The 12,440-nt window shown below is 53.4% G+C and overlaps 1 protein-coding gene and 9 non-coding genes across 10 annotated transcripts; 9 read left to right on the plus strand and 1 right to left on the minus strand.

Annotated features, from left to right (window-relative positions):
• Positions 1–154: 154 nt before the first annotated feature.
• PHYSODRAFT_t1413 lies at positions 155–226 on the plus strand. The gene has a single exon. It is a non-coding gene; the product is annotated as a tRNA-Pro (tRNA).
• Positions 227–804: 578 nt separating this feature from the next.
• On the plus strand, positions 805–876 carry PHYSODRAFT_t1414. Its single transcript has one exon. It is a non-coding gene; the product is annotated as a tRNA-Pro (tRNA).
• A 579-nt stretch (positions 877–1,455) lies between these two features.
• PHYSODRAFT_t1415 lies at positions 1,456–1,522 on the plus strand. Its single transcript has one exon. It is a non-coding gene; the product is annotated as a tRNA-Pro (tRNA).
• A 590-nt stretch (positions 1,523–2,112) lies between these two features.
• Positions 2,113–2,179, plus strand: PHYSODRAFT_t1416. The gene has a single exon. It is a non-coding gene; the product is annotated as a tRNA-Pro (tRNA).
• A 590-nt stretch (positions 2,180–2,769) lies between these two features.
• Positions 2,770–2,836, plus strand: PHYSODRAFT_t1417. Its single transcript has one exon. It is a non-coding gene; the product is annotated as a tRNA-Pro (tRNA).
• A 590-nt stretch (positions 2,837–3,426) lies between these two features.
• Positions 3,427–3,498, plus strand: PHYSODRAFT_t1418. The gene has a single exon. It is a non-coding gene; the product is annotated as a tRNA-Pro (tRNA).
• Positions 3,499–4,088: 590 nt separating this feature from the next.
• On the plus strand, positions 4,089–4,160 carry PHYSODRAFT_t1419. Its single transcript has one exon. It is a non-coding gene; the product is annotated as a tRNA-Pro (tRNA).
• Positions 4,161–4,729: 569 nt separating this feature from the next.
• Positions 4,730–4,801, plus strand: PHYSODRAFT_t1420. Its single transcript has one exon. It is a non-coding gene; the product is annotated as a tRNA-Pro (tRNA).
• Positions 4,802–5,381: 580 nt separating this feature from the next.
• On the plus strand, positions 5,382–5,448 carry PHYSODRAFT_t1421. The gene has a single exon. It is a non-coding gene; the product is annotated as a tRNA-Pro (tRNA).
• Positions 5,449–10,187: 4,739 nt separating this feature from the next.
• On the minus strand, positions 10,188–10,650 carry PHYSODRAFT_305278 (hypothetical protein; the record flags this gene model as incomplete). Its single annotated transcript, XM_009536481.1, has 2 exons — positions 10,188–10,454; positions 10,522–10,650. 2 exons carry the CDS (start codon positions 10,648–10,650, stop codon positions 10,188–10,190), a joined length of 396 nt encoding a protein of 131 aa, XP_009534776.1.
• Between the last annotated feature and the right edge of the window lie 1,790 nt (positions 10,651–12,440).

Genomic DNA, 12,440 nt, shown 5'->3' on the forward strand with positions numbered 1-12,440 from the left:
ATGGTCTAGAGAAGGAACCGGAGATCCGCGACTCGACAAGCGGGCACAGAATCGAATGGCGGTGGAGGTGTGCGTGCAGAGCGTGGTTGAGTGTGTGTGCGTGTTGTTATGTGGCAGTATGCGCGACATGTGTATTTGTTGAGGTTAGGTTAGCGGCCTAGTGGTCTAGTGGTATGATTCTCGCTTTGGGTGCGAGAGGTCCCGGTTTCGATCACCGGCTGGGCCCGTGTTTTGCATCGGGCCCCACCACCCAAAGCCAGGTCAACCGCGCCCATCGCGGCGAGGCGGCGCACGGCGGGGTTTGTTTCCCTGTACGGCGCGTACCACTGACTGCTCGGGTAGGCTGCTACTGTTGGGGGTTTGCTGCCCGTTGTTCCTGTTTCGGGTCATCTTCGTCTTCCTGTGCGTCGTCTGTATGCGTGAGGACGTTGGTAGTTGATATTGATCGACTGCACACTGCTACGTACATGCTCGGATTGGTGGGTCGTTTTCGGCGTTGTGACGCACCATGGTTGTGTGTGCGTGTGGCCATCGGGTGCGAAGTACGAGTCTCTGCGATGGCGCTGCCGTATGGAATACCGGCCTGGATGCTTGTGTCGCCTCCTCTGTGTCGCACCTCTATAATTTGATATCAGTAAATCGTCGATAAGATGGTCTAGAGAAGGAACCGGAGATCCGCGACTCGACAAGCGGGCACAGAATCGAATGGCGGTGGAGGTGTGCGTGCAGAGCGTGGTTGAGTGTGTGTGCGTGTTGTTTTGTGGCAGTATGCGCGACATGTGTATTTGTTGAGGTTAGGTTAGCGGCCTAGTGGTCTAGTGGTATGATTCTCGCTTTGGGTGCGAGAGGTCCCGGTTTCGATCACCGGCTGGGCCCGTGTTTTGCATCGGGCCCCACCACCAAAAGCCAGGTCAACCGCGCCCATCGCGGCGAGGCGGCGCACGGCGGGGTTTGTTTCCCTGTACGGCGCGTACCACTGACTGCTCGGGTAGGCTGCTACTGTTGGGGGTTTTGCTGCCCGTTGTTCCTGTTTCGGGTCATCTTCGTCTTCCTGTGCGTCGTCTGTATGCGTGAGGACGTTGGTAGTTGATATTGATCGACTGCACACTGCTACGTACATGCTCGGATTGGTGGGTCGTTTTCGGCGTTGTGACGCACCATGGTTGTGTGTGCGTGTGGCCATCGGGTGCGAAGTACGAGTCTCTGCGATGGCGCTGCCGTATGGAATACCGGCCTGGATGCTTGTGTCGCCTCCTCTGTGTCGCACCTCTATAATTTGATATCAGTAAATCGTCGATAAGATGGTCTAGAGAAGGAACCGGAGATCCGCGACTCGACAAGCGGGCACAGAATCGAATGGCGGTGGAGGTGTGCGTGCAGAGCGTGGTTGAGTGTGTGTGCGTGTTGTTTTGTGGCAGTATGCGCGACATGTGTATTTGTTGAGGTTAGGTTAGCGGCCTAGTGGTCTAGTGGTATGATTCTCGCTTTGGGTGCGAGAGGTCCCGGTTCACCGGCTGGGCCCGTGTTTTGCATCGGGCCCCACCACCCAAAGCCAGGTCAACCGCGCCCATCGCGGCGAGGCGGCGCACGGCGGGGTTTGTTTCCCTGTACGGCGCGTACCACTGACTGCCCGGGTGGGCTGCTACTGTTGGGGGTTTTGCTGCCCGTTGTTCCTGTTTCGGGTCATCTTCGTCTTCCTGTGCGTCGTCTGTATGCGTGAGGACGTTGGTAGTTGATATTGATCGACTGCACACTGCTACGTACATGCTCGGATTGGTGGGTCGTTTTCGGCGTTGTGCCGTTGGCCCGACGCACCATGGTTGTGTGTGCTTGTGGCCATCGGGTGCAAAGTACGAGTCTCTGCGATGGCGCTGCCGTATGGAATACCGGCCTGGATGCTTGTGTCGCCTCCTCTGTGTCGCACCTCTATAATTTGATATCAGTAAATCGTCGATAAGATGGTCTAGAGAAGGAACCGGAGATCCGCGACTCGACAAGCGGGCACAGAATCGAATGGCGGTGGAGGTGTGCGTGCAGAGCGTGGTTGAGTGTGTGTGCGTGTTGTTTTGTGGCAGTATGCGCGACATGTGTATTTGTTGAGGTTAGGTTAGCGGCCTAGTGGTCTAGTGGTATGATTCTCGCTTTGGGTGCGAGAGGTCCCGGTTCACCGGCTGGGCCCGTGTTTTGCATCGGGCCCCACCACCCAAAGCCAGGTCAACCGCGCCCATCGCGGCGAGGCGGCGCACGGCGGGGTTTGTTTCCCTGTACGGCGCGTACCACTGACTGCTCGGGTGGGCTGCTACTGTTGGGGTTTTTGCTGCCCGTTGTTCCTGTTTCGGGTCATCTTCGTCTTCCTGTGCGTCGTCTGTATGCGTGAGGACGTTGGTAGTTGATATTGATCGACTGCACACTGCTACGTACATGCTCGGATTGGTGGGTCGTTTTCGGCGTTGTGCCGTTGGCCCGACGCACCATGGTTGTGTGTGCTTGTGGCCATCGGGTGCAAAGTACGAGTCTCTGCGATGGCGCTGCCGTATGGAATACCGGCCTGGATGCTTGTGTCGCCTCCTCTGTGTCGCACCTCTATAATTTGATATCAGTAAATCGTCGATAAGATGGTCTAGAGAAGGAACCGGAGATCCGCGACTCGACAAGCGGGCACAGAATCGAATGGCGGTGGAGGTGTGCGTGCAGAGCGTGGTTGAGTGTGTGTGCGTGTTGTTTTGTGGCAGTATGCGCGACATGTGTATTTGTTGAGGTTAGGTTAGCGGCCTAATGGTCTAGTGGTATGATTCTCGCTTTGGGTGCGAGAGGTCCCGGTTCACCGGCTGGGCCCGTGTTTTGCATCGGGCCCCACCACCCAAAGCCAGGTCAACCGCGCCCATCGCGGCGAGGCGGCGCACGGCGGGGTTTGTTTCCCTGTACGGCGCGTACCACTGACTGCCCGGGTGGGCTGCTACTGTTGGGGGTTTTGCTGCCCGTTGTTCCTGTTTCGGGTCATCTTCGTCTTCCTGTGCGTCGTCTGTATGCGTGAGGACGTTGGTAGTTGATATTGATCGACTGCACACTGCTACGTACATGCTCGGATTGGTGGGTCGTTTTCGGCGTTGTGCCGTTGGCCCGACGCACCATGGTTGTGTGTGCGTGTGGCCATCGGGTGCGAAGTACGAGTCTCTGCGATGGCGCTGCCGTATGGAATACCGGCCTGGATGCTTGTGTCGCCTCCTCTGTGTCGCACCTCTATAATTTGATATCAGTAAATCGTCGATAAGATGGTCTAGAGAAGGAACCGGAGATCCGCGACTCGACAAGCGGGCACAGAATCGAATGGCGGTGGAGGTGTGCGTGCAGAGCGTGGTTGAGTGTGTGTGCGTGTTGTTTTGTGGCAGTATGCGCGACATGTGTATTTGTTGAGGTTAGGTTAGCGGCCTAGTGGTCTAGTGGTATGATTCTCGCTTTGGGTGCGAGAGGTCCCGGTTTCGATCACCGGCTGGGCCCGTGTTTTGCATCGGGCCCCACCACCCAAAGCCAGGTCAACCGCGCCCATCGCGGCGAGGCGGCGCACGGCGGGGTTTGTTTCCCTGTACGGCGCGTACCACTGACTGCTCGGGTAGGCTGCTACTGTTGGGGGTTTTGCTGCCCGTTGTTCCTGTTTCGGGTCATCTTCGTCTTCCTGTGCGTCGTCTGTATGCGTGAGGACGTTGGTAGTTGATATTGATCGACTGCACACTGCTACGTACATGCTCGGATTGGTGGGTCGTTTTCGGCGTTGTGCCGTTGGCCCGACGCACCATGGTTGTGTGTGCGTGTGGCCATCGGGTGCGAAGTACGAGTCTCTGCGATGGCGCTGCCGTATGGAATACCGGCCTGGATGCTTGTGTCGCCTCCTCTGTGTCGCACCTCTATAATTTGATATCAGTAAATCGTCGATAAGATGGTCTAGAGAAGGAACCGGAGATCCGCGACTCGACAAGCGGGCACAGAATCGAATGGCGGTGGAGGTGTGCGTGCAGAGCGTGGTTGAGTGTGTGTGCGTGTTGTTTTGTGGCAGTATGCGCGACATGTGTATTTGTTGAGGTTAGGTTAGCGGCCTAGTGGTCTAGTGGTATGATTCTCGCTTTGGGTGCGAGAGGTCCCGGTTTCGATCACCGGCTGGGCCCGTGTTTTGCATCGGGCCCCACCACCCAAAGCCAGGTCAACCGCGCCCAGCGGCGCACGGCGGGGTTTGTTTCCCTGTACGGCGCGTACCACTGACTGCTCGGGTAGGCTGCTACTGTTGGGGGTTTTGCTGCCCGTTGTTCCTGTTTCGGGTCATCTTCGTCTTCCTGTGCGTCGTCTGTATGCGTGAGGACGTTGGTAGTTGATATTGATCGACTGCACACTGCTACGTACATGCTCGGATTGGTGGGTCGTTTTCGGCGTTGTGACGCACCATGGTTGTGTGTGCGTGTGGCCATCGGGTGCGAAGTACGAGTCTCTGCGATGGCGCTGCCGTATGGAATACCGGCCTGGATGCTTGTGTCGCCTCCTCTGTGTCGCACCTCTATAATTTGATATCAGTAAATCGTCGATAAGATGGTCTAGAGAAGGAACCGGAGATCCGCGACTCGACAAGCGGGCACAGAATCGAATGGCGGTGGAGGTGTGCGTGCAGAGCGTGGTTGAGTGTGTGTGCGTGTTGTTTTGTGGCAGTATGCGCGACATGTGTATTTGTTGAGGTTAGGTTAGCGGCCTAGTGGTCTAGTGGTATGATTCTCGCTTTGGGTGCGAGAGGTCCCGGTTTCGATCACCGGCTGGGCCCGTGTTTTGCATCGGGCCCCACCACCCAAAGCCAGGTCAACCGCGCCCATCGGCGCAAGGCGGGGTTTGTTTCCCTGTGTTTCGCGTACCACTGACTGCCCGGGTGGGCTGCTACTGGTGGGGGTTTTGCTGCCCGTTGTTCCTGTTTCGGGTCATCTTCGTCTTCCTGTGCGTCGTCTGTATGCGTGAGGACGTTGGTAGTTGATATTGATCGACTGCACACTGCTACGTACATGCTCGGATTGGTGGGTCGTTTTCGGCGTTGTGCCGTTGGCCCGACGCACCATGGTTGTGTGTGCTTGTGGCCATCGGGTGCAAAGTACGAGTCTCTGCGATGGCGCTGCCGTATGGAATACCGGCCTGGATGCTTGTGTCGCCTCCTCTGTGTCGCACCTCTATAATTTGATATCAGTAAATCGTCGATAAGATGGTCTAGAGAAGGAACCGGAGATCCGCGACTCGACAAGCGGGCACAGAATCGAATGGCGGTGGAGGTGTGCGTGCAGAGCGTGGTTGAGTGTGTGTGCGTGTTGTTTTGTGGCAGTATGCGCGACATGTGTATTTGTTGAGGTTAGGTTAGCGGCCTAGTGGTCTAGTGGTACGATTCTCGCTTTGGGTGCGAGAGGTCCCGGTTCACCGGCTGGGCCCGTGTTTTGCATCGGGCCCCACCACCCAAAGCCAGGTCAACCGCGCCCATCGCGGCGAGGCGGCGCACGGCGGGGTTTGTTTCCCTGTACGGCGCGTACCACTGACTGCTCGGGTGGGCTGCTACTGTTGGGGGTTTTGCTGCCCGTTGTTCCTGTTTCGGGTCATCTTCGTCTTCCTGTGCGTCGTCTGTATGCGTGAGGACGTTGGTAGTTGATATTGATCGACTGCACACTGCTACGTACATGCTCGGATTGGTGGGTCGATTTCGGCGTTGTGCCGTTGGCCCGACGCACCATGGTTGTGTGTGCTTGTGGCCATCGTGTTTTACATCGGGCCCCACCACCCAAAGCCAGGTCAACCGCGCCCATCGCGGCGAGGCGGCGCACGGCGGGGTTTGTTTCCCTGTACGGCGCGTACCACTGACTGCTCGGGTGGGCTGCTACTGTTGGGGGTTTTGCTGCCCGTTGTTCCTGTTTCGGGTCATCTTCGTCTTCCTGTGCGTCGTCTGTATGCGTGAGGACGTTGGTAGTTGATATTGATCGACTGCACACTGCTACGTACATGCTCGGATTGGTGGGTCGATTTCGGCGTTGTGCCGTTGGCCCGACGCACCATGGTTGTGTGTGCTTGTGGCCATCGTGTTTTACATCGGGCCCCACCACCCAAAGCCAGGTCAACCGCGCCCATCGCGGCGAGGCGGCGCACGGCGGGGTTTGTTTCCCTGTACGGCGCGTACCACTGACTGCTCGGGTGGGCTGCTACTGTTGGGGGTTTTGCTGCCCGTTGTTCCTGTTTCGGGTCATCTTCGTCTTCCTGTGCGTCGTCTGTATGCGTGAGGACGTTGGTAGTTGGTATTGATCGACTGCACACTGCTACGTACATGCTCGGATTGGTGGGTCGTTTTCGGCGTTGTGCCGTTGGCCCGACGCACCATGGTTGTGTGTGCTTGTGGCCATCGGGTGCAAAGTACGAGTCTCTGCGATGGCGCTGCCGTATGGAATACCGGCCTGGATGCTTGTGTCGCCTCCTCTGTGTCGCACCTCTATAATTTGATATCAGTAAATCGTCGATAAGATGGTCTAGAGAAGGAACCGGAGATCCGCGACTCGACAAGCGGGCACAGAATCGAATGGTGGTGGAGGTGTGCGTGCAGAGCGTGGTTGAGTGTGTGTGCGTGTTGTTTTGTGGCAGTATGCGCGACATGTGTATTTGTTGAGGTTAGGTTAGCGGCCTAGTGGTCTAGTGGTATGATTCTCGCTTTGGGTGCGAGAGGTCCCGGTTCACCGGCTGGGCCCGTGTTTTGCATCGGGCCCCACCACCCAAAGCCAGGTCAACCCGTTTGTTTGTTGGTTGCATTCATAGTATACTCCAAAAACATTTTTTTGTTTCAAGAGTGATTCATGCTCTTTTGTAAGACGATACTTAGCCCGAGAATGCCTATCATAAGACAAAGCGTCTTACGTTTTCCGATCAATGCGTTTTGACTACATCTTGGTTTTTGTATACCAGTGGCTACATTGCATATTATCTGTCAAAACATAAGACAGTTTGTCGGACACTAGTTTGCGCCATACAATTGGCCAAAAGTGTTCAGGTCACAGCGGCATCGTTGCCGCGGACGCGGTGGCAACGTTGAGCGCCGAAACGATGCAGTTGCATGGTGCGGTAGGGTAAGTAGCCTCTTGTTCACACACGAAGCGATGTGCCTGTAGTTGGCCGCTGGCAGCAAGCTTAAATATCGGCATAATGACTGCACGAACGCGTGCATGCAGTCCGTGGAGCTGTTCCACTCAGAGGTGCAGCCGTTGTAGGGCACGGAGTTACGATGAAGTTGGCAGACGTAAACTAAGAGGGACAAATAGCTCGTAACGGTACTACATGTACATTTTAATGTAGTAAATTTTATGCTTGAGCGTACATCATAGTAGTTGTGAAGGCGTGGCAGCCAGGGAACGGTGTTGCCAGTGGGCTTCCCGAGATCCTCCAACCCCCTCTTACCTAATCATTACAGTCCAGCAACAAAATGCAACCACGTATTCTGCAACGGCGATAATACCTAGATCTTATACCTACGACGCTGAGGTGCGGAGGAGCTCCACACTGCTGCGCGGGCGCTCGGCGCGCGCCATATCGCTGCTGGGCTCGACCTTCGGCATCGGCGAGTTACTCAGTATCTCCTGCAACTAAGCCACTGCCTGCAGCCATACTTTTTGTCGATGCTACAGCGTAGACTGGTTTGCGTATGCGCGCTCTATCCGAATCTCCATCTCCTATGTAGTGTTAGTACTTTACTGAAGAAAGGAGAGTTGGCGTGGTGGGGTGAACGACTGTTGTCGTCGACTGTTGTCGTTCACCCCAGTAAAGCGAAGAAACATTGCTCCACTACGGGAACAAACGGTCGCATGATAACTGTGCTATGATGTCCTTACATTCCATTCATGGCAAGTATATTTAAATCTTCTAGCAGGAGGTTAGTGCATGGCGTCAGGATCAAAGGCCCGGACATTTCAAGGGGCATTTTTCAAGTGCGCTGCCTCTAGTAAAGGGGGCAAAATGCGCACACAGATAAATCAGTCCAATTTACGAGCCGAGATGCAGCAACACTCGAGACTACATAATACAATATTAACCAATGAAATTGCTACATTTGATTTGTCGTCAAACTGTCTTACGAATGCTCGACACAAGTGATTGTAAGCATAGTACATTTCGGAAGTGCTTGATTAGAGTTAATATGAAGTAATAGATGGATGGCTTGATACATTCTTATCACTACTTAGCCACGTACAAAAGCAATATTGTACAGCAAGACATATGAAATCACAACCAAGCAAAGAAGCGTGGAGTAGATACCGAAGATCTCAAGACTATTCGCTAACTCAGCTGGTGTTCCTGCTGGTATGACCCGAGCCCGATTCACTCGCTTGACCAGATGCAGCGCAATTAGCAAACACGTTTCACAGCTGATCGCCTTTAATACCCTTCATTTAATCGCAATATACTATACCGGCATGCTATCGAGGCTCGATCGGACAAGATCTGGCAAGACAAAAATCACAGTTATGATACCTAAAGATCACTTCATCCAGCTTAGGGACCCACCAGACAAATCAAACTGGACAATCTGTTCAGCACAAGTACACCATGCTACATTTTGTTGATCATTTCAGCGAAGGACGAACTCGTTGCCGTGATCAATCAAGTATGTTTGACTGTGAAACATCGCTTACCAGTTGAGTACGAGTCTGAGTTAGAGCTGTAGTCCTCACTGCAATCGGCGTGGGAGCAGGAATGTCGGATTCCTCGTGGTAGTTCGAGTAGGAGTGAAGGCCGGAGCCGAGGCCGGAGCTATCGTGCCTGGGTCTAGGTTAGAGCGCGGTTGGCTAAGAATGATGGGTGTGAGGTGCAACATTGAAGGTAGAGACGATTGGACCTATCACTATTATATTCTCATGATTGCCTAAAAAGAGTTTGCTTTATGGTAGGCTAACCAAGTGCCGCCTTGCATCACTTCACCATCAGTACCAAGACTTGGGATATCTTATAGTGTTTATCAATAAACAGTCAGTCTGTAGCCTCTGCGTCGTACACCCAGCATATTTTATTACATCGCGATGCGGTGTCAAATTACATATAGGCAAAATATTTACCGACAATTTAATCAAGTGTTGAAAACGTTATGATTATATTCTAACGGTTTAGATGTGCTCTGTTAAGGTACAATATATACACCCGTTTCTGTTTTCTTTAGAAAGGTTAAGAGGGCGCTCCAGTGCCCTTTTATACATTTGTTGTTTATTCTTGAATTATTCGGAAAATACGCATACAAGGCTGTTCACGATTTTATGGAGGCCAAGGGCGAAAAGTGAATAAGTACAAGGGTTTTGCCTTCACGACCAAACAGAAGTTACATATATGAAATGTACAAGAAATCGAGGACCAAGACATCCGCCCTGCCCTGTTACCTGACAAAAACGAGAGCGACCAGACACGTAGTTGGGGACGATTTTATCGAAACATAATGAGGCACATAACTGGTGGGTTCTGCGATGAAGGCGTTCCCGGAACAACCGCTATGCCCCGTGTCCTCGTGGAAACGCTAGCCAACAACGAAGGCATCAGGAAATTTAAGGGCTTGTGATACTGGCATAAGAACTTTAAGCCGCGATATCGACTTTCCCGTCGAGGTCAAGCGCGTGTCCCTCCCCGAATCAATGCTCCGCCCTTAGCTCTGTCAGAGGCCAAGCTGGAACGCTTATTGGAGCCGACCGTCGTGTACTCAGGGAGCGGTTGCACCGTCCAGCTCGGAATTATCTCACTCAGCAAAGGAATACGGATTTTTGCGTCTTCGAACGATGCCTTATATGCTTTCACTGTGTAACTTGTATTCACTAACGCTAACGCAGATGTACCGGTTGCATTTTGGATCTTCCCTAGAGCAGCGAGAAGATGTCTGCAAGGCAGTTGTAAGTGTTCACGTTTGTTGCATCGCATACACTTACGTGGTGCTAGCTTGACGATGTGTGTGCGGGCGATCTTCGGAATTACGCCATCACCACTTCCGACTTTTTTGTGATAGGATCATCGACGTAGAATTCCGTGTCTGAACAATTAACCGGTCGGACGCTGCACGAGGACTTTAACAGCTCCTTGTTAAAATACTTTTTTTGTATTTGGGGTCACATTGCACTTGTAGTCGGTCCAAAGTTTTAGTGACTCGTGCTTTGCTGTTAATGTCGCTAGTTGACTTGATAGCCAAGAGAAGCTAGGTGTTTCTGGGCGTCTCGATGCTTTCCACGATCAGAGAATAGCGGTAGATTGGCCATAGAAATTCCACTAGCGATGCAATTAGCAAAGAACCAGCTGAAGTTTTCATTTGTCTCTAGCGGGACAACCTTTCTATCTCCACCAAGTCCAATCATTGTAAGACAAATTCCATTGTAGTTGTCACTTTTCATGTGAGTACCGTCTGTTTGAAGAACGGGAAGTAAAAGAGAATGAATGCGCTACAAGCGGGACGACAGAAATAAATAATCGGAAAAATTTCCCATCAACATCCAATTGGCAGCTCACTCTAGAACCAGGGTTCATGGATTCGAAGGCAGTAAAAAAATCAGGCAGCAGGCTATAGTCATCCATGATCTTTGTTTGCATGAGGCGCTTGCGTATAGCTCGATACAAAGTCGCCTGACGCCCATCCATGTTTTTTATCTTGTCTATTTCTTATAGGGCGTTTGATACCCGCGCAAGTCCTGTACTATGACCTTCAACAAAAGCGCTGTTGAATCGGACCATTTCCAGTAAATCGTTCACGGAAGGTATAGCCGTAGACATGCAGAGTTTGTTGTGGCCCAAACAAACACGAGAGATACACCACTGACCCACCGGAATGTGACTATACTTGGATTTTCGTGTCTTTTTTTTTTAAGTAGGCTTACGTTTCTTGGTCATCCAGACGTACCACGAATAATACACTTGCCACGGTTTACAGACCCACTTCACCATAGTATCCCCAGAGTAGTCTGCCCCACATACTTGCTGTTGGAAAGGGCGAGCTTTCGCAGGAGTAGCGTCAGCTCCTCCGTTCCAGAAAACGCGGCACCTCGTGATAGTCTGGTAGATATTTCATGAGAGATAGACAGGCCTCCGGCATTATTGCTTTCATCTTCGCTTTCCTCCATACTGCTTGTTCTCAACCACCTCAAGATGAAGTGGGAGCAACAGACGAGACTCTCGAAAACTGTTAATACAACCCTTGACAATTAAAAAAGCTTTTACAGGCCTCGTCACCTTCACTGTCGTCAGGACTGGGCGTCGTCTTGGGCCTCGGCGTCATTTTCAGCATGAGTGAGAGCTTGAGCACCTAGCTACCGTTCCAGACTGTTATGTGCACGACCAGCATGGTCAACACCACGCCGTCCCTGTACGTGCGTCCCAGTGAACGGGGGTGGGCGGCAGATGTCTGGCCGGTGGCAGCGCCACGACTAACACGACCCCTTCACCGCTGTCTTCTCTTGCTTCATGGATGTGGGCGACTGGTTGGCAGCAGCAGCGTAACGGCACGCGCAGCCGGCGCGATCACGGCCGCCGTCTCCTCCTTCGTGTCCGTCTTCTTGGTGGCGGGGTCTCCTTCGTCGTGTCAAGATTCTTGGGGGTGGGCAGCGGGGGACGGACTGGTAGCAGCAGCGCCAGGGCCAGCCCGGCCGGCGCCATCTCGTCTTGTGCTTCTCGGACGGCGCCACCTCCTTCGTGTCAAGCTTAATGGGGGCGGTCGTCTCCTACGCCGTCTACTTCTGCACACCGTGGCTGCGGGGGGGGGGGGGGGCTGGCTAGCTGGCAGTAGCAGCAGCAGCGTCACGGACAGCATGGCCGGCACCATCATGGCCATCTCTTCCTTCTTCATGTCTTGCTTCTCGGGGGCGGGCGGCGGATGGGTGGGTGGCAGAAGCGCCTCGACGAGCATGGTACCATCACGGTCGTCGTCTCCTCCTGCTTCGTGGCGGCGGCGACTGCGGGCGACTCTTGAGCTTGACCAACATGACCTCCGCTCCTGCACTGAGTGGGCGCGTGCCGGCTTGCTCTTCGGCTCGTCGGGTTCTGGCTTGTGGGCACCTGCTCGAGCTGCGGCTCGGCTTGGCCACTTTTCAGCCAATTAAACTATTTGTAACGGGAGACAATAAAAGCTGACGCTATTGTAACGGTCCAGATATTCGGATGACACATATGATGCTGGTGGCGGAGACAATACTGTTGAAGAAGATGAGGAAGAACAAGGACGTGGAGCCTGCTTATACGGGCTGCTCGGCACGCCGTTACATGGATCTGGCAACAAGGAATGCTAGTTCCACTAATTAATCATCGCTCGTGTGTCCGACGAAACAAGGAGCTGCATGGACGGCATGAGATGCATCACGTACGGGATTGTTCGCGGTGAGACCACCGCCAAGAGTTCGAAAGCGGTGGTGAACCACGATATGCGCGCTTGCCACTGT

Source organism: Phytophthora sojae, assembly GCF_000149755.1.
Source record: "Phytophthora sojae unplaced genomic scaffold PHYSOscaffold_9, whole genome shotgun sequence".
Taxonomy (NCBI): domain Eukaryota; phylum Oomycota; class Peronosporomycetes; order Peronosporales; family Peronosporaceae; genus Phytophthora; species Phytophthora sojae.